This window comes from Myxocyprinus asiaticus, chromosome 30 (assembly GCF_019703515.2).
Source record: "Myxocyprinus asiaticus isolate MX2 ecotype Aquarium Trade chromosome 30, UBuf_Myxa_2, whole genome shotgun sequence".
Lineage (NCBI taxonomy): Eukaryota > Metazoa > Chordata > Actinopteri > Cypriniformes > Catostomidae > Myxocyprinus > Myxocyprinus asiaticus.
Window position 1 is genome coordinate 18,061,474 of NC_059373.1, and position 18,336 is coordinate 18,079,809.

The 18,336-nt window shown below is 40.6% G+C and overlaps 1 protein-coding gene and 1 pseudogene across 2 annotated transcripts in view; both read right to left on the minus strand.

The window, feature by feature from the left end:
- Positions 1 to 252: 252 nt before the first annotated feature.
- On the minus strand, positions 253 to 4,388 carry LOC127421360 (probable methyltransferase-like protein 24; annotated as a pseudogene).
- Positions 4,389 to 7,169: 2,781 nt separating this feature from the next.
- LOC127421300 (transcription factor Gibbin-like) overlaps positions 7,170 to 18,336 on the minus strand; it is a 31,488-nt gene continuing 20,321 nt past the window's right edge. The window contains exons 3-6 of one of the 2 annotated variants that reach the window (XM_051664270.1): positions 14,569 to 14,692; positions 13,318 to 13,352; positions 8,706 to 13,189; positions 7,170 to 8,455 (exon numbers count right to left, since the gene is read on the minus strand). In XM_051664270.1, coding sequence (XP_051520230.1) covers positions 8,734 to 12,975 — 4,242 coding nt within the window. In that variant the 5' untranslated portion in view covers positions 12,976 to 13,189; positions 13,318 to 13,352; positions 14,569 to 14,692 and the 3' untranslated portion in view covers positions 7,170 to 8,455; positions 8,706 to 8,733. The remainder of the gene's footprint in view (positions 8,456 to 8,705; positions 13,190 to 13,317; positions 13,353 to 14,568; positions 14,693 to 18,336) is intronic. The other variant, XM_051664271.1, reaches the window with a different exon arrangement.

Below are 18,336 nucleotides of genomic sequence, written 5' to 3' on the forward strand. Positions count from 1 at the left end.
ATTATGTCTAATGTTAACGAATGTTGCCTAACTTTTGTAATGTCATTTATTTCAAAACATCAATGTTTCCAATAAGTCAAAACAACAGCATAAGATATGGCACTTATCTGCTCAGATTAAATGTTTTCGGATATCTGTCTTTTCCTTTCTTTTGTTAGTTATTTGTCCATTCGCTCTGATAAGATGTCCTGTATCCATGTGTACACCGATGCCTCGAACCACATTCATCTGCGCAGAGGAGCAGAGCCGAAGCACAACCAAAACACCATTCTTCCGTAAGACGCATGCAGTTTTATTTTTTAAGCGCTAAAGGGCCAAAAGTTACATAGTGTAGCTTTTATGCACTATGAACTAACATGAACTAAAAATGAACAATTGTATTTATAAACTAACATTAATAAAGATTAATAAATGCTGTAATAAATACATTGTTCATTGTTAGTTCATGATACATAATGCATTAACTAATGTTAACGAATAGAACCATGCTGTAAAGTGTAACCAATGCAATCAGAGTTATGCTTTCACATCACAATGTCCATGGGGATTTTGGTTATCAATTCATTATCTGGGCATTGTCCTTATCCAGCTCAGTGTTTATGAGCTGTACGAGTAAGCCGGTTTGTGTCTCAGCACTGCATGTCCTGGGCCATGAGCTGAATGCACGAGATGAAGTCCAGAGATGCGGATGGCTCTCAGTACAGTGTACCAGAAACGCACCACCTCCTTTTCATATCCTTCCACCTCAAACCCCACCCACTGCAGATGAATGGTTAGAATGAGCTGATTGATCGCACTGAGAGTTCCATCCTTAATCCAGCTTTCTAACATGCGCCACTCAGCGCTCTCCAGATCCATACACAGGACATCTACCTACACATTCAAGCAAGATTAGCATGAATTTCATATTCAGAATTTGACATCTCGGGACACAGGGACACACAAAAAATGGAAAACACTTGAAAACATTGTATTTATGCTAGGCCTTTGAAAATTCCAATGTTAAGAAAAGCTCACAAAATTAATCAATTACATCCAGCACATCTTATCTGAGTCACTTTACATTGTTGCAGTGATACTCATGTGAACACAGACTAAAGTATGGAAAGATAGGACTTAAAAACGCTGACTAAAAAACTTCAATACTGATTCAGCACTGCACAGTGAATATAAAATAAAGATTATGCATTCTTGACTCTTGTAGGAGACTGAAGTCTGAATCTACATGAGTGTATATAGGTGTAAGTACCATGGTGTGGCCCAGGGAATACATAATGTCAACCAGCCTGTGCTGTACATTACTTATGTGGCCTGCTTGTGTGTGACTGCATGAGCGACGCTAGTCCAACCAAGCCCGGTGCTTCTTGATAGATGCAGGTAGTGAACCACCAGATCTCCCTCGACCTCTGGGGTCAAACTGATGTACCTCACAACCTACACGAAACATTGTGTCTAAAAACACAGCATCCTTCCCATCCAGACTATAAAGATATAGACAAAAGATTCCACTTGTTTGGAACAGCCTAAAGCAATGAACAGTCCTACCAGTTACTGCTTTCCTATGTCATAATGTGGGGAAAAAGGAGCTACAGAATGTGGCAACCTTCAGCTTTTTTTCAGTTCAAATACAACAAATCCCACTCTTCCTGCATTACAAATAAACAGCTTGCTAAATATCCCACACTCTTTGAAAAAACAAGTCTGGTTCTAAGTTCTTCAAGCATCCTTGCTGTTTTTATTTATTTATTTATTTATTATCCCCTTTTCTCCCAATTTGGAATGCACAATTCCCACTACTTAGTAGGTCCTCGTGGTGGCGTGGTTGCTCACCTCAATCCGGGTGGTGGAGGACAAGTCTTAGTTGCCTCCGCATCTGAGACAGTCAATCCGCGCATCTTATCACGTGGCTCGTTGTGCATGACACTGCGGAGGCTCATGCTACTCTCCGCGATCGACGCACAGCTTACCACGTGCCCCATTGATATACAGTGGTTAATACTCAAAAATATCTAAATGACCAGAAGAGTATGTTGACTGATTCTCATCTGAACTTTGATCCATAGAGCAGTTCACCTGCAGTGAGTGAGAACAGGACAATGCCCTTGATTATCTTACATATCTGGATATGAGCTTCTTCAAATGGAAGTTAAAATGCATTACAATTAGTATGTGATTCTGCATACATTATGCAAGACAGCTATAAACATTGATCGAGCCTGGAAGTTTATGAAAGAGAGAGAAGAGCATTTAGGTATGTGTGTATACCTCTGTTGTGGTGATAAACTGGGTGAAACGCTGCAACTCAACAGGAAAAGAGGGCTGTTCTGATGCCCATGGCTGCAGTATCAGTTCTCTAGCTGTGGCCTATAAATGCATATACACAAAACTCTCCCTCATCTTTGCCAAATTTCAAAGATACATAGAAAAATATCAGGACTGCAATGGTTCTTCTGGAGGAGGGTCAGGCATGCAAAAGGCACACAAAAGTGTGTGAGTGTTTTTAGTGCTTCAGGCAGGAAAAGTTGCAGCTTGTTTGGGGTCATAGAATGTGCCCTTTTGAAACCAGAGGTTATACGTGAATGAACAAATGGAACAAAGAGAGAATTTAGAGAGAGTAAGAATTAAATCTGATAGAAATGAAGCCCCTCCCAAAACACAGAACAACCCTGTTTAGTAACCATGGAGACACAAGAGGAAGCTGGGATATGACTCACTGAGGAACTCACTGCCGTGGGGGTGGACAGTGAGACAAACAGAGAAAGAGTGGGAGATTTTATTTTTCAGAATTTTCTTTTATGTGGGATCCCCTTTTGTTCTGCCAAGTTACCCATATGTTTTCCAGAAACACTCCAGAAAAAGCAGGATGAAATGTACACTGTAATTTATTCATAAATTTCAATCCAACCATATTTTCTTGTCTCTGAGCATATCAAGACCATAGCCCAGTATGGAAGGCCAAATTATCTTTTAATGTTACCAGCGTTATTAGTCATAATTGAATTTTTACAAGTAAGAATTTCAATTAGAAAGCCCTCTAATTGAATTGTTACTAGTAAAAATTCCAGTTTGAGAGCTCTCTAACTGTATTAAAAATCCCATTTGATATGTTTAATTGCACAGCTCTGTAAATGCAATAACATTTTTACTTGTAAAAATGCAAATAGAGAGCTCTATAACAGGAATTCTTACTTGTAAAAAAGATATTATAGAGCTCTGTAATTGGCATTCTTACTTGTAGAAAACATATTGTAGAGCTCTCTAATTGAAATATTACTTGTACAAATAGAATTACAATGAGTAACACTGTTTTCTAAGTAAACAGACGTGATGCCGCAACACGTGATAAAAGGTATCTTTTTCATGTTTAACAGGGTTTTTGTCCTAACGAGTGACAGGGCATTCTACTTTTGAAATGGTTTATATTTCTGCGACGTCGCGCCGGGCAGCCCGGTCAACTTATGGGTCTAAAAACCTTTTCATATCAGTATATTGAAGCTGGTATCTTACTAGTCTTTTCGAAACAACTTTATTTTGGCCGAAAGTGTCATACACCCACCGAATGTTGTGCTTGATGTCTGTTCTCTTCATCCGGAGCACACACACACCGGTTCAGATCGGCAGAGAGAGGGGTGACATACCAGGTCATTTGGACATTGAGTCTGCCTCCCTGTCACGTAGAGATCAGTAAAATAACAACATGAGTATAGTGTGAACATAAACAATGGTAACAGACTGAATTTGAATGTGCTTCATAAAGTAACTTGTTACATAAAGGAACGTGATTGTGTATATTTATCCATTTGGGGCTTGCTGTGAACACCGTGTGTCCATACGCAGCTTCAGTGAGATAATGATTTACATTTAATAAACAGGCTGTTCCGTCTGATGGTTCTGATTTCAGACTTAATTGTCATTTATCATAATTTTTAATGTATGAATATCGCGGTGTCGCGTTGCGCTTGGTATGGACAAGGTGTAACGCTAGGTGCATTAAAAGCTAAATCTGCTTTCCATACCACAAAAATTGGGACATAAAAAAGTAACCTGCATAACTAAGTCAATATTCTACCTCTTCCAAGTGCGATTACCTGTCGCCCATCAAACTCGTTTTCGTCCTCGTATCCTGCCAGTCTTGAATCCTCGTTAACCCACAGACCCAGTCCGGTACTCTCCAAATCCCGCTTATTTTTACTGACGCTGACCTCAGACAACAGCGACCGTCAATCTAATTGATAATTATGACGAGAAAAGCAGGCTCGTCCCTGGTCGTACTGCTGCAAGCGCGCGGCACTACTAAACTAACAAGTAGCTGGACAAGCAGCAGTTCCGGCAGCGCTATAATAAATATAATAAATGCCTCTCAGTCCACTAAAGTTACAGGCGGCCATACATCACCTCTTGTGAGTTTAGAGTGACCCGTGGGAAAGCGCAGAGACCAGAAATGAAGAGTCGGCGCCTGTGACTCTCTGGCTTGAGGACACGTACAGATGGACACTCTCTTGACAAATAATGTGTATGCCGTGTGCGCCCATTCAGAAAAAAAAAAAACAAAAAAAAAAAAACAACAACTACACATCACCTTTATATATAGCCTATATATAAATCATACCTTCCGAACTGACGTAGCCTTCCTTACCCAGTATTGGAGTGCATGTTTGTTTGTCTAACAATTAACACTATTAGGAATAGACGAGGACGGATTGTGTTATTTGTGGCAAATGCTGGTTTAGATTTACGACATCCAGTTAGCAAGCACGAGGTTCATTTCGGCCTGAGAGTGAAGAAAAGTGGAATTTAATCAGTTTATTATATAAATTCCAAATGTATTCAGTAAAGTTGTTGCCTATAAAATTAAATCAAATCATGGCCTATTTTGTGATAATACATATCAGACTTAGAATAAAATATTAGAAAAAATATAACAAGTTAAAGAGGGAATTCAACGGGGAATTTTTGCTTTTGGGGGGCATTTTTGTTCCTTTCAGTGGGATTTTGGCACCAAGCCCCCAGTTTCTGACCCTTGGAGACACAAAAAACGCATTAAAACGGACCTGTCAGTTATATACTGAACAGTACGTGACTGTACGTCGCTTTATATAAAAATTTACCTGACTGCTTGTGTGAGTTTTTTTATTTTTTTATGACTTTTTAATGTACAATTTATAGGCCTATACCGTCAGACAGCTATAGGGGATGTCTGATTAAGGAAGTATATTATTCTTCACTTTTGACAGTCTGATCTGATGCCTTTGATTAAGTCATACTACCCTTACTTACATTGCAAAAATGACGCTTGAAAAAGCAAGTTTAACCTACACATTTATAGGAAGGCACAATAATGCTGTATTGAATCTTTTATTGTTTATTTTAAACAAAAAGTGCCTTCTCATCAGATGTGTTTTAAATGATCGTAGCTACTATAATTTAGCAAACGTTATAAGCGACTATCTAAGAGATAAGTAACGTGAGAAAGCGGTATCGTTTTTTTTATTCTGGCGTGGCACACATCTCACTTGTACCAAAATGTAAAGCATTTCTAATGGCAACGTTTTGACACCCAACGACAGTTGCCATGTATGTTAGAATGCCATCTAGGGTTTGCATTTACAACGTTTCAGAATGTGTATCAATTTGTGTTTTTTATTTTAAATAAACAATATAATAATAACACAACCTCATGCAAGTTAAAGCATTTGTTTCATATTTGCTTGCGTCTCTTTTCCCCTTAATGTCTTTTATAAATGTTCTTCCAGCAGCCATTAAATCTAATCAAGAGAAGAAATCGTCAGTTTTAGCTGCGAAAATCCCAACGTGAAAGCGGGTTAGTATGACCGAGGCTACTAGATATGTGACGTGATTGCCACAGTGGGGCAGCACGAAAATGACAAACTGAAGTTTATGCATCTACAAATTAATTCATCATTTTGTCAATAAAAACAACCAAATTGATTAATTAAACAATAACGGAGGGAAAACTAACACATTAAACAAGAAAATGCGATTCTAACATATTCTCAGACCCCTTCACTCAAATCACTTCCTTTCCATAAATTCCATAATTCACAAAGCCTTATTCTCAGCCTCACTCGCATCCGCTCGTGTCCTCGTCTGAACCGTGAGAATGTCTGACACCCAAAGCGCAATCACCTCGTTCCGAATGCCTGAGCGGTGCTGCACAGCCCGGAATACAAACAAGCCAACGAAACTACTCTCAGAAGACAGGACTGTTTTGATAATATTTCGATGAGAAATTTTGTGGGAAATCCAGTTTGTGAAAGGTGCACTCAGTAATTTATTTCCTCATTTAAAAAGTTTGACTTCTAAAGAAATTAATAGTAGCCTAATTTTGAAACTTACATCTAAAATCATGATCACTCATATAAGATGAGGAGTTCAGTCATATCAGTAACCTTATAAAAGCTGTTTAATTCTACATAGAACAGGGGCACCTCATGGAAGCAGCCATGTTAGAACATGACCAATTTTTAAAACATTATTGCAATAATAATCTATGTTTTTGATAATCAACTAACTGAACAGGTGTCTGAACATGAACTGGCACTTTGTCCCGGTAAATGTGATTATAATTATCAATATCCATTGTATTTTGGGGACCTGGGTAGCTCAGCGAGTAAAGACGCTGACTACCACCCCTGGAGTCGTGAGTTCGAATCCAGGGCGTGCTGAGTGACTCCAGCCAGGTCATCAAAGCAACCAAATTGGCCCAGTTGCTAGGGAGGGTAGTCACTTGGGGTATCATCCTCGTGGTTGCTATAATGTGGTTCACTCTTGGTGGGGCATGTGGTAAGTTGTGTGTGGATGCCGCGGAGAATAGAGTGAAGCTTCCACATGCACTATGTCTCCATGATAACATGCTCAACATGTCACGTGATAAGATGCGTGGATTGACGGTCTCAGACACAGAGGCAACTGAGATTCGTCCTCCGCCACCTGGGTTGAGGTGAGTCACTATGCCACCATGAGGACTTAGAGCACATTGGGGATTGGGCATTACAAATTGGGTAGATAAAGGTGAGAAAAAAAATACCCATTGTATTTTTTACTTCCTGCTTGGCCACCAATGGACCTTCCCTAGTTTCATATTTAGCTAATTTCCCCAAACCACAAAGCACAGGCTGGACAAAATTTAACAATGATCAGAACAGAATGTGTATTTAAATATTTTCACCTCAGATACAGTATATGGAACTGACAGATACAATATTTCATCACAAAAAATCACTGTACGACACAGCGGACCACAAGAAATACAAACAAAGGGAAGAAAGAAAAAGGAGGATGAGCAAGAGAATTTGCATTGTCCACACCCAGAGTCCCAAGCCATCATATCCAGGGTGTAAAGTGCCCTGGCCTCTTAACATCTTGACAAGCACAGCATCTTTTGGGGCCATTGCATGGGTTTCTGTCCTCCTGTGATGATAAAAACAACACGAATAAGAGCTGTATGTTGAGCACAAGGTGACCATGCTGCAGGTTCAGAACGATGGTTGGGGGGATCAAATTGAGACACATTCCTGTTGGACCAGACCAGGCCATTGATAAAAAAAGATTAATTAAATTGTACTTGCACAAACCCAAGCTGAACTATATAAAGCCACATAAAACTGGTATCCCCCTTATGTGTCCTTACAGCCATTCTGAAATACTCTCATGACATTGCTGCTTTAACATGTCTCTTTCAAAAGGACTTGTGTTTCTGTTGTATTTTTCATTGCAGTGAGCTCCTCTGGTGATGGAACTGTTTGAGTAGCTTATGTACAAATGCTGGCTTTTAAAAAACAGTTATAACTTGGAGTGAGAAAATGGCAGAGTTTGTGCAGTGTCACCATTTATAGATGCTGAAGAAATTGGACCTTTAGAGATCAAATAATTGATCTCCTCAGTGACTTAATCAGAGGAGGTTTTGAGACTAAAACTGGATAGAAAAAAAGGAACAGGGTGTAGTCAAAAACCTTTTGTGTGGTATCACATTGGTTTTGTTTTTGGGTATCACTGAAATGTGGAAATCGCATTTGCACAGTTGCACTCTGAAGGAAAGGGACATGTTGTTCCCTGCTTTTCAGCAAATTGGTTTCTTCATGTTACTAGCAGTGTACATTCGGTCCTTTAAAAAGTCATTAGCTCAAGTTGTGCAGCAATGTTAGTTTGTGAGAGTGTCTTTTCGCACATGCATTTGCAGTTGCAAGTCAGCATATGAAAGTTTATATGCGAGTACATGTAAATGTATTGTGGGCATAGAATATGTTTGTACGTTGGTGCATGTGTGTTTCTGTGTGCGTCTCTGCATATGTCTGAATTTGGATCTTGATTGTCACTGCTGGAGAAGTCTTTATTTAGTCCATAGCTCTGAAACTCTTCAGTCTCAACTCAGTAAGTGTCTTCCAAAGCTTATCCTTTAAAAAATATGAAAAAATATGAAAAGGGTCCATTTCATCTGTAAGGAATAGAGATATAAAGGAAGATTGGTTAGTCTCAAATGGGTTAGTCTCAAATACACATAAATATATAAAGTCACATTTTGTGGTAACATCACAGTGAGTATTTTCTGGAAACATTTCTCATAAAAATATAATTATAGATCTCCAGATTATATTTAAACAGATACAACAATTTGGACAACTGTGCACTAAAGCAGATCATTTTATATTGCTATTATTTCAACTGTCCCAGAATTCCTCTCTTACCTATTCAGCGATGCCCTGATAATTTCAGCTACAGGCTGGTAACGGTGAACCCTTCATCGCTGGGCTGGTCAAGAAGCTGGCAGAGTACCCCTCCCCGGGCTGTTTGGGGTGCATAACGGTGTCCAAGGGGTGCATAGCTGTCCAAGTTACCATGGTAACCCATCTCTTCATGCTGAGGGGAAGAGTCCAGAGTCCCACTCACACAGGAGGTTGATGTTGTAGGGCCTCTGTGTAAAGGGGAGGGGTATGATGAATTGGATGGAACTCTCATCCCAGAGACCATCAATGACATGTCCCGTTTGTGGGAGGGCAAAGAGGCTGCTGGTGGTCGCTGTTCTTCATAGTTTTGGGGGCTGCTAGCGACACTTCCTCCTTGCCCATACCAGCATGGAGAGCCACTATAACTGGGGGAATCATACTGGGAAAACTGGTCTTTTGGAACCCGGTGTGGACTTATGGCAGAACCACACTGTGGCAAGAGGCGAGGGGTTGGGGACAGGGTTGGGCTGAAAGTCCTGGCAGCATGGCCATAAGTCTGTGAGGGATGCCCAGGTTTAGGGTACTGCTTTAGAACATCTGACTGGTTTGATAAACTGGGGGAGACAGAGGCAGAGTCTGGAGGGTAGACATGAGCAAATCGCTCATCTGAGGAAGGAGTAGAAGTATGGACAGAATATGGGGAGGGGTATTCACACAACTCTGGGGCATGGCTGAGAGGTGATAGGCTGCTACTATCTCCACTGTAGTAGTCCAATGCTTCCTGGTATATGCCCCCTGAACCCATTTGCCCTGACCCTGATGGGGCTGTAGGCTTATGAGTTTTAGTTTTTTGTAGTGGGGGTCGCTCTCTTTGGCAAGGTGAGAATCCTCCCCTACCTCTGGCTCCCCTGGGCTGTCTTCCACCAGTAGTACTACGTTTTGACCCACCTCCTTGCATAGGAGGGCTGGCAGGGGATCCTGGGGGAGCAGAGCATGCTTCCTTCTCATTGTGTATATCAGACTTTTTCCTTCGGCCACGACCTGGTTTTGTCCCCCCTTGGAAAAGTACATTCTGACTCCAGTTGTAAGAGGAGCCTGCCGAATTCTCATTCCAGTCAAACATTAGCTTCTCCAGGCTTGAAAGGCTAGACTGACCCTCAGGCATAGGAACATCCCTTGGGCGAAATGCTCCCCCTGTAGCACCCACCCCCCCTCCACCAGTATGAGAAGAGTCTGAGGAGGACTCAGAGAGAGTGTCAGGGCAGGGACGCTGTTTGGCTTTTTGGGGTGTGTAGTTTGAGATGTCCAAAATGTCTTTGGATTCTGAACCAGTTCCGGCTACCCCATAGTCAGAGTAATCATGAAACTGATGAGTCCCATATATATCACCACCCCAGTTATTTCCCCCTTGTCTGTATCCCCACTGTGTCGTGGAGGTGTATTGCCTACAACTCTCAGGGGGAGAGGAAGTTAAGGAGTAGGGGCTAGACTTAGACATTGACATATAACTTACACCTGGTGAGGTTGGACCAGAGTCTCCTCGCTGTAAGGTTGAATGGGGTGGGGCTGGATATCCACTATAATTTCGCTTGGCAGATCCCTGGTAGTTGGAATAACTCATCTGACACTGTGTTGAAGGAACAGAGGGAGTTTTTGTGCCATATGTGTAGCTACAGTCACTTGGCCTTTGCAGTTGTTGCTGCTGTTGAGGGAGGGGGTAAATGCTTCCTCCTTGAAGGACCCCAGCACTATAACTGGGTGGATATTGAGGAAAACCTCCAGTTGGATGGGGAGAACTAGGAGAACGGGATAGCAAAAGAGCAGGGGATTTAGGAAAGGATGGGGTGGGAGAAGTCTGTGAACCACTATATGGATATGAGGGTTTAGTTGCCAAGCTGGCTTGAGTCTGAGGTGAGTGTAATGATGCTCCTTCCCCAAGACAGGCTACTCCTTTAGGACTTCTTTTAGAAAAGGCGGGAGACCAAGGGTGGGCTGCACCTGGGCTGCCACCCTCATATCCTGGGGTAAGTTTACGGCTTTCCTGACGTCCAGCAGGACTGGACATGGAGATGTCTAGCAAGTCAGAGGAGTCATCAGAATCAAGTAGAGAGCGAAAGTATCCTGCAAACATACTCTGAGACTCCTCTGCACTGCCCACCCCTCTCATGCCAGGGCTGTGGTACATCCCCCCCTTTCCAGCCTCACTGGTTTGAAAATTTCCTTGAGGGGAACAACGACTCTGATAACTACTTGCTTTCTCAGAAATGCCTCTGTCAGCTTTTCCTATCCAACCACTTTTCCCATTTTGCCAGTCTTGTTCTTGGGCATTTGGACCATTTTTTAATGCCCCATTCTTTCGTGACCGCCGTTTTCTAACTTTCTCTCCTTGTGCAGAGTCACCTAAATTTGCCCTAGTTATTCCCCCAGCAACTCCTTTGACTCTTTTCCGAGGAGTTCCTGGTTCAGATGTGGTGACTTTCCGCTTCTTGCCAATTGTTTCAAAGAAGTCACTGAATGACCTCTTCAAGGAATCAGATGATCCAGCAGCACCCCCTCCTCTACTCCCCATACAGCCTGCACGACCACCTCTCCTGCGGAATCCTGTGAGACGGTGTAAAAGAGTAGAAAGGGATGGATTTTCTGGTGGTATATGAAAAGTCTCAGGTTCTGTTGGGGTCCAGCAGCGTGGAGGGGAGCAACGGCCAGTACTGGGAGGTTGCCTGTTCAAGAAGGCCAGTTTAGAGAGAACATCTGCATATTCTACTTTAACATCATTGGTATCATTAACATATGAGGGCTGAGGGGATGGCAGCTTTACTGTCCTTCGCCTCCGTATTTTTTTGGGCTCTGCTGCACTAGCTGCTCCTACTCTGGTCTCATGCATGTCAGGTTGCCCTGGTAATGCTTGTTTGGGAGGGCGTCCCCTTCGCCGCTTCAAGATGACAGGAAGCTCTCCTGGTGGAAACATCACCATCACACTTTTTCCATTGTTTTTCATGCGGAGAAGAGCAGTGGGCTCTCTGGGAACAATAGCTTTTGGCTCACCTCCTACACCTCCCTCAAGCCCCTCTGCTGTTGTGACTCCTTCCCCACGGGGTCCAGCACTAACCGGCTCCAGTGATGAGATCTTGTAGCTTTTCTGTCGTCGGCTCATGTGAACAGGAATTCTGGCTACTTTCACCACAATCCTTCTTACACCCGTAAAACGTCCCTGTCGCCTTCCTCTAACTGAGTGGTGAGTAACAATGCCCTCTCCTTCTGATGTTCTCATGTTATGACTTGGTGTAACATCTTCAACAATGGCTGGTGATGATAAAACTTCAAAGGATGAGGCAACCACACCCACCTCTGGAGGGTGCTCCTCCACCAGCCTTGTGTCCTCTGTTCTCCAGACTCTGTTTTCCTCCTCCTCTTCATCCTTTTGGTCCAGTTCTCTTTTAAACATAGTTTCCTCAGCAGCTCTACGTAAACGGGATGATTTCCGAAGATGACAGGGGAAACGTGGTCGACCAGAGCTCCGCAGGGTATACTTCCTCTCAGCCTCTATGGTGGTCATAACAGCTGTTTGGCCTGTTACACAAATTTGTTCTAGGTTTGTAGTGTGATCCATTTCTAGTTGAGACGATGGGTTGTGCTCTAACTCCTCCTTGAGTAAAGAAGAAGGGTTGTATAGAGGAGGTGTCAGATTCTTTGGGGGAGGGGTGGTGTGTAACAAAGGGGCTGACTGAACACAGAGATTATGTGTTTCAGTCTTGGGAGTCATAGATAAGTCCTCTGGGATAATTGAAGGATCCAGCTCCATAAGTGAGGAGCCACTGCCTGTAGGTTCACATATGTCCTTTTGTGTGCACTTGTGTGTTAGTGTGTTTGTGTCCATCCACATATGTTTATCTATTGGAATGTGTAAATGAGGCTGCAGGTGTGTGCTTTTCTGCGAGAGTGGGTGTGATTGCTGAGGTGTATGCATCTGTGGTTGTGTGTTTTGCTGAAGGTGCATTAGTTGATGTGTGTGTATTTGCTCCACATATTCTGTTTGCCTCCGTCTCCTTGCCCTACGTTGAAGCTGGTCTTCATGATTCCGCAGGCCATTAGCCAAAGAGGGAGGTGAAAAAAAGCTGTAATGTAGTGAGTTGGCTGGATCAGAGCCAGTGGATCCTACAGATGTGCCCCTAGGTTCTCCATCCCCCTCCCATGGAGAGGGGCCCTCAGCCTCACTGCAGTCCTTGTCAGCCAGAGCGTCACAAGCCAAACGAACACCGCCAGAGCGCAGGCGGCCTGATAGGCGGCTCATTACCCCTAGATTGTAGATCAGGATCTTTGTATTTATGTATATATGTCAGTAATGATTCTGTATTAAGTCCAAGTGTGAGCTGGGTCCAGTTCAACAGGAAACCTGTTTGAGCACACTCTTTCCTCTCACTATGTTGTTCTTGACTAGATGATTTGGACCACCGGGCTTCATACAATCTTAGAGTCCCCAGTTTTCAGAGGTGCAGACAACAGGCCTGGTAATATTTCAAAGGAAAAGGGGAAAAACAAAGATATATTGACTTCTGACAGTTGAGGAATGCTAATATACACTTGTCAATAACATAGCTGAATATGCTAGTTAAATAACCGCAGTTGTTCTTACCATGTCTGCTGCTGTGGCCATGCTTTGTGTTATCCCTGTGGGCGAAAGGACACTTGTCACTATGGCGATACAGTTAGAGAACAGTTGTAACCATGGCAATAGAATATGAGTGGAACGGTGTCCATGGTTACATAGTTTTCCTTTCCAAAGCAATAGATTGCAGGCATTACTATGGCAATTCAACATATGTCTTAGTGGATAGGCAACTTATCTGGTCATTTTAAATAACCTTTCAGTGCAATCCTGAAAATTAATAGTCACTCTCTAAACTCTCCTACACAGATGATTGTGTGTGAACTGTCCATAACCAGTAATCCCTCAGTAAGTTCAAAGTCTGAATTTAAGAATTAAGATGAATAAGATAATTAGCAACACCATCTAAAATTTATGTCCAAAAATTCAAAATGCAGACTTAGCACTGAAAAAAACATGGCGTATGTTGGTGACTTAACTTATGTCTGCAATAGTGGCCAACTTAAAAATGCTTATTACAAATGCTAAATTTACAAATGCATATTACAAATGCAAGTTTTGCAGGTACTTGTTCGTTATTTTAAACATATCTAATGAACATTTGTCTATCTACCACAATTTACAACTGTTTAACATTATATTAAGATCCCTCACAAACATTATTTTAAAAAGACATGAATGAAAGACTACATGTGTTAATTTAAAGTAATATTAAAGGTGAATGCCATGAAAATTACACAATAATAAATAAAAAACAAGGAAGGTGTAGGGGTAATGCTTTTATGTTTTCAAAATGTCTACACTGTAATAAATTTGTGTCAGTAAACAATATTATAGGGTTCAATTTAAAAGGCAATACCAAATTGAAAAATAAAGAGTTTCATTCAAGCTCACTGAAACAAACCAATCTACACACACACAAAAAAAAAAAAAAAACCATCAAAAACACAAGTGGGTACACACAAAACGAGCCTGCAGAAGAAAGGCTGATATTCCTAAGCAATGCAGAGAAGTTAGAACCTGGCAGCAGGGGGCAGCAGAGGGAGGATAGGAGTGGTATGAAGCGGCTCGGGTGTTCCTGCAGAAATGGATGGCTGAATGAATGTGTGAATGGACTGTAGAAAAGGTAAAATAGGAGAACTATGGATAAAATGAAACCATTCATTAAAAAGGTTTGATACATTTTTCAATTACATGCTGAAAAATGAGGAAAGATACCAGTGCATGCATGAACTTAAAGAATAGTTCACCAAGAACGAACATTTTGTCATTACTTACTCAGCCCGGAGTCGTTCTAACCCCATGTTATTTTCTTTCTTCTGTGAAACACGAAAGGAGATCTTAGGCAAGATGTCTAGGGTTCTGTTTACTATACAGATGAAGTAGATGGTATACTGCCAAGCTGCAAAAAGGACAAAAAAGCACCATAAAAGTAGGGTACAACAGGGCTAAATGTTCCACAGGGTAAAAGGCTCCATTGATTTAATTTTTTCCCAAAACACTAAATTACAACAGAAAGTACCGCAGGACTTTCCTAAACACCTGTTTGTCACTATACACTGGAAAATGTTCCTGTTCCATGAGATCTTTGTGTGTGGTGTCTAAAGGTTGATTTGATCTAATTTTTTAATATTTTTAAAAATGTTGCAAATATATGTAGCTAATAAAAATCCCTAAAATTAAAACATTTCTTTTGAGACAAAATACATATTTATCATTTTCAGTTTTGTTTAAGATCATTAAATCAAACATTTTTCAATAAACGTCTAATAATTGAAAGAATAGTATATGGGTCCCTATTAAACACATTGTTTTTTGTTTAGTTTTTTTTTAGGAATAGATTTTGTAATGAAAAATGTTCAAAGTGGGCTCACATTGACTCATCCAATCATTATAGAGATTAGTTTGTTTATAGAATACTTGAGATGTAATAAAATACCAAATGTGTTTGAAATTAACAAGAAATTATGCACCCGTTTCTGAAGTGATTATTTTGAGTAAGTATTATCTTAATTTGTTAATCAAAAAAGCATCTTGCTGTGTCAAAATGATTTGCATTAGTTGACAAATTGTGTCCTATAACTATTGCCCCTATATCTACACGATATCACTTTAAACCCCCTAGGGGCCTTTTACCCCCTCACCACCTTTTTTTTTTTTTTTTTACTGAATTTTAATTGAAACAACCTTCCATTATTATTTCTTTTCATACAAATTATGTTGGTCCATCAATATTCAATAAAAATAAATATATATATATATTTTTACCTTGATACATTTTGTGACCAGAAAAAAAATCAAAATTTCCTTAAGGGGTGCCTTTAGCCCCGTTGTATCCTATCATAAATGTAGCCCATATTACTTACGTATGTGCTACATTTAAAGTCTTCTGAAATCATACAATAGAAAAAGACATTTAAGTTGTTGTTTACCATTAATCTTCCACTCCGCCATAGTTCTTAAATCTCATTTGAGGTCGTAACGTCACGATAGATCACATGACACGAGAGAACCAGTGCTGTTTGCCATCAATTACATCAAACCAGATGCAACTCATTTAAAGGTGACATTTCTTTTCACAGAAAACAAGTGAAGACATGTAATTATAAATCACAAACTATATAGACTACTTTTATGATACTTATATGGTGCTTTTTGTCCTTTTTGGAATTTGGCAGTATAAATAACCATCCACTTTGGTTTTATGGAACAGAGCAGCTCCGACATTGTGCCTAACACCAAATTTCGGGTTTCATGGAAGAAAGGGGGTCGAAACAATAAAAAAAAAAAAAATAATCAAAGGGGGTCAAAACAACACGAGGGTGAGTAAATGATCATTTTGGGGAACAAATGCTTTAAGAATGGCACTTTGTTGCATTCTTAAAAGGAATAGTTTGTGGTGAGTGGTACTCAGTAAGTCCAGAGGCTGGATGCACGCACACAATACAGTTCTATCCATCTCTGAGTCTGGTTTATATTACTAACTGGCAACGATAAGGAAAGTGCAGAAAGAGAGAGAGAAAGAGTGAGTGAGTGAACCAGAAACATGTGCTGCATACATGGTGCCGACCAAGCTGCCACATTTGCATTGTTGAAGACACAGAAAGAGACAAAAATTGACATAAAAAATGCATCCTGGCACTAACTCTCCTGAAAAAGAATTAAAGAAACTGTTTGGTCTCCACAATTCTTCATTTCACAGTAAAGAAATGGAAACTTTATTGTTGATTTGCAATTGAATAATTTCTTCAATCTAGAAAGCAAAAGAGCAATAACACCCAAGATTTAATATTCAGCGGCACAGACAAAATAACTGCAGTCAAGTGCTTTTTGGAGCCAATGATAAGCTTCTCACACTTCTGTATTGCCAGTTCGGACTGCTCTAATGCCATATTTTAAAAACGCCTGCTCACTGTTTTCATCCCTCCTCACAGGTTGGATCACCTCAACACATCAGGTCATACTGAAAAATTCTTTTTGTATGTCTGGAAGGCCCATGGCCTTTTCCGAAACTGCTCTCAAAATTGCGCTCCAAATTGTTTCAGCTTTCGCTTGACTTCTTGAAATCATGCATGTTCAAGGCACCCAGTGCCAACGGCAACAAAACAACCCAAAACATCAGTGAACCTCTCTTGTGTTTGAAGGCTTCATTTTGTTTTTGGTAAACACAGCAATAATGTGTTTTACCCAAATGTTTTGATTTAATCATCAGGAGGATTTCTATTCAAGCGTGTTTTGGCTGTTAAAGTGCATTTGAGCATTATTATGTCTCTGTCAGAACAGGGTTCATTCTGGGTCATTAAACATATAGCCCTTTCATTGAAGAGATGTTGTGAGTTGTGGCTCTAAAGGTCAACTTGAATCTGTGTGCCAGTTGAAGTTTTCTCTTCCATTTGAGCTATTCTTTCATGCAGTCTTTCTAAAATTTTCCCTTATGGCCACATCCTGTGATTCTGGCTTCATCTCCATTGGTCTTAATCTTCCTGATACCACTTCGAATGTTGGAACAAGGAACATCAAGGTCTTCGAAGATCGACTTTGCGAAAGTAATGCTTGGCATCTATTGTGTCTGACCTCCTCAGACAATGAGCAATATTATTTTGCATTGCACTGTATTTTGTATTGCAAACCTCTCCTCAAGAGAGTCCAGTAAAATAAGAATTGCTTACTTAAATAAATTAATTTGATCTAATTACTTATTATTATAATTATAACTAATTATTATGTACATTATTGTTTGTGTAGTAAGATAATATGTCATAGATTGTTTATTTCTTTCAAGCAGTTTTCTGGAAGATTTTTTGACTATATTATTTGCATAAGCAAGCTACTCTTTCATAATGCAACTTACATTGGACAGTTGTAATTTACCAACTCTAGTCATGCCAACTACAAAGGTTTAGGCCATACAGGTGGGCAGCGGGGGCAATAGGGTTAAAGAATAAAGAAATTGTGACATAAAATGTTCAATGTAAGATGGTTCATCAATAAAACGAGATAGTGTAACAGAAATAGCCAATGACATTAACAACTATGGAAAGCTTTGTTACACGGCTGTCATTAATGTCTAATGCCAGTGGCGTAACTTGGATGTTACGCACCAGTGCAAAGCACATGTGGGGCCCCTTTTCCCCTTTCATATGGGTTTTTCCCCCTCGGCTGTTTTTGCCTACCCAATGGTGTGCCCTTCGGGCCTGCGGTCATTTTTGTCTTTCCCTTCAGGCCGGCCATCATGGGCCCTCTCTTACCCCGGACCTCACTGTAGTTACGGCACTGTCTAAAGCATTCCTGTATTATAAAGGGGTTTCTTCACCTGTTGACCAATAAATGTTTTCATTACAGTTGTCCGTGAATACTGGATAAGGATTTTTCTTTTTAAAAATATGTATAAATTGCAATAGCAGATTAAATATTTTGCATAACCAGAAAAACGTATAGTCATTAGAGATTCAATTACTTTTCTATGACTTTTCGAGGTTTTAATTAATTTCCATGACTTTAGGCATGGAAATCACAATTTTAAAACTGATTTTAGGGGCCTGGGTA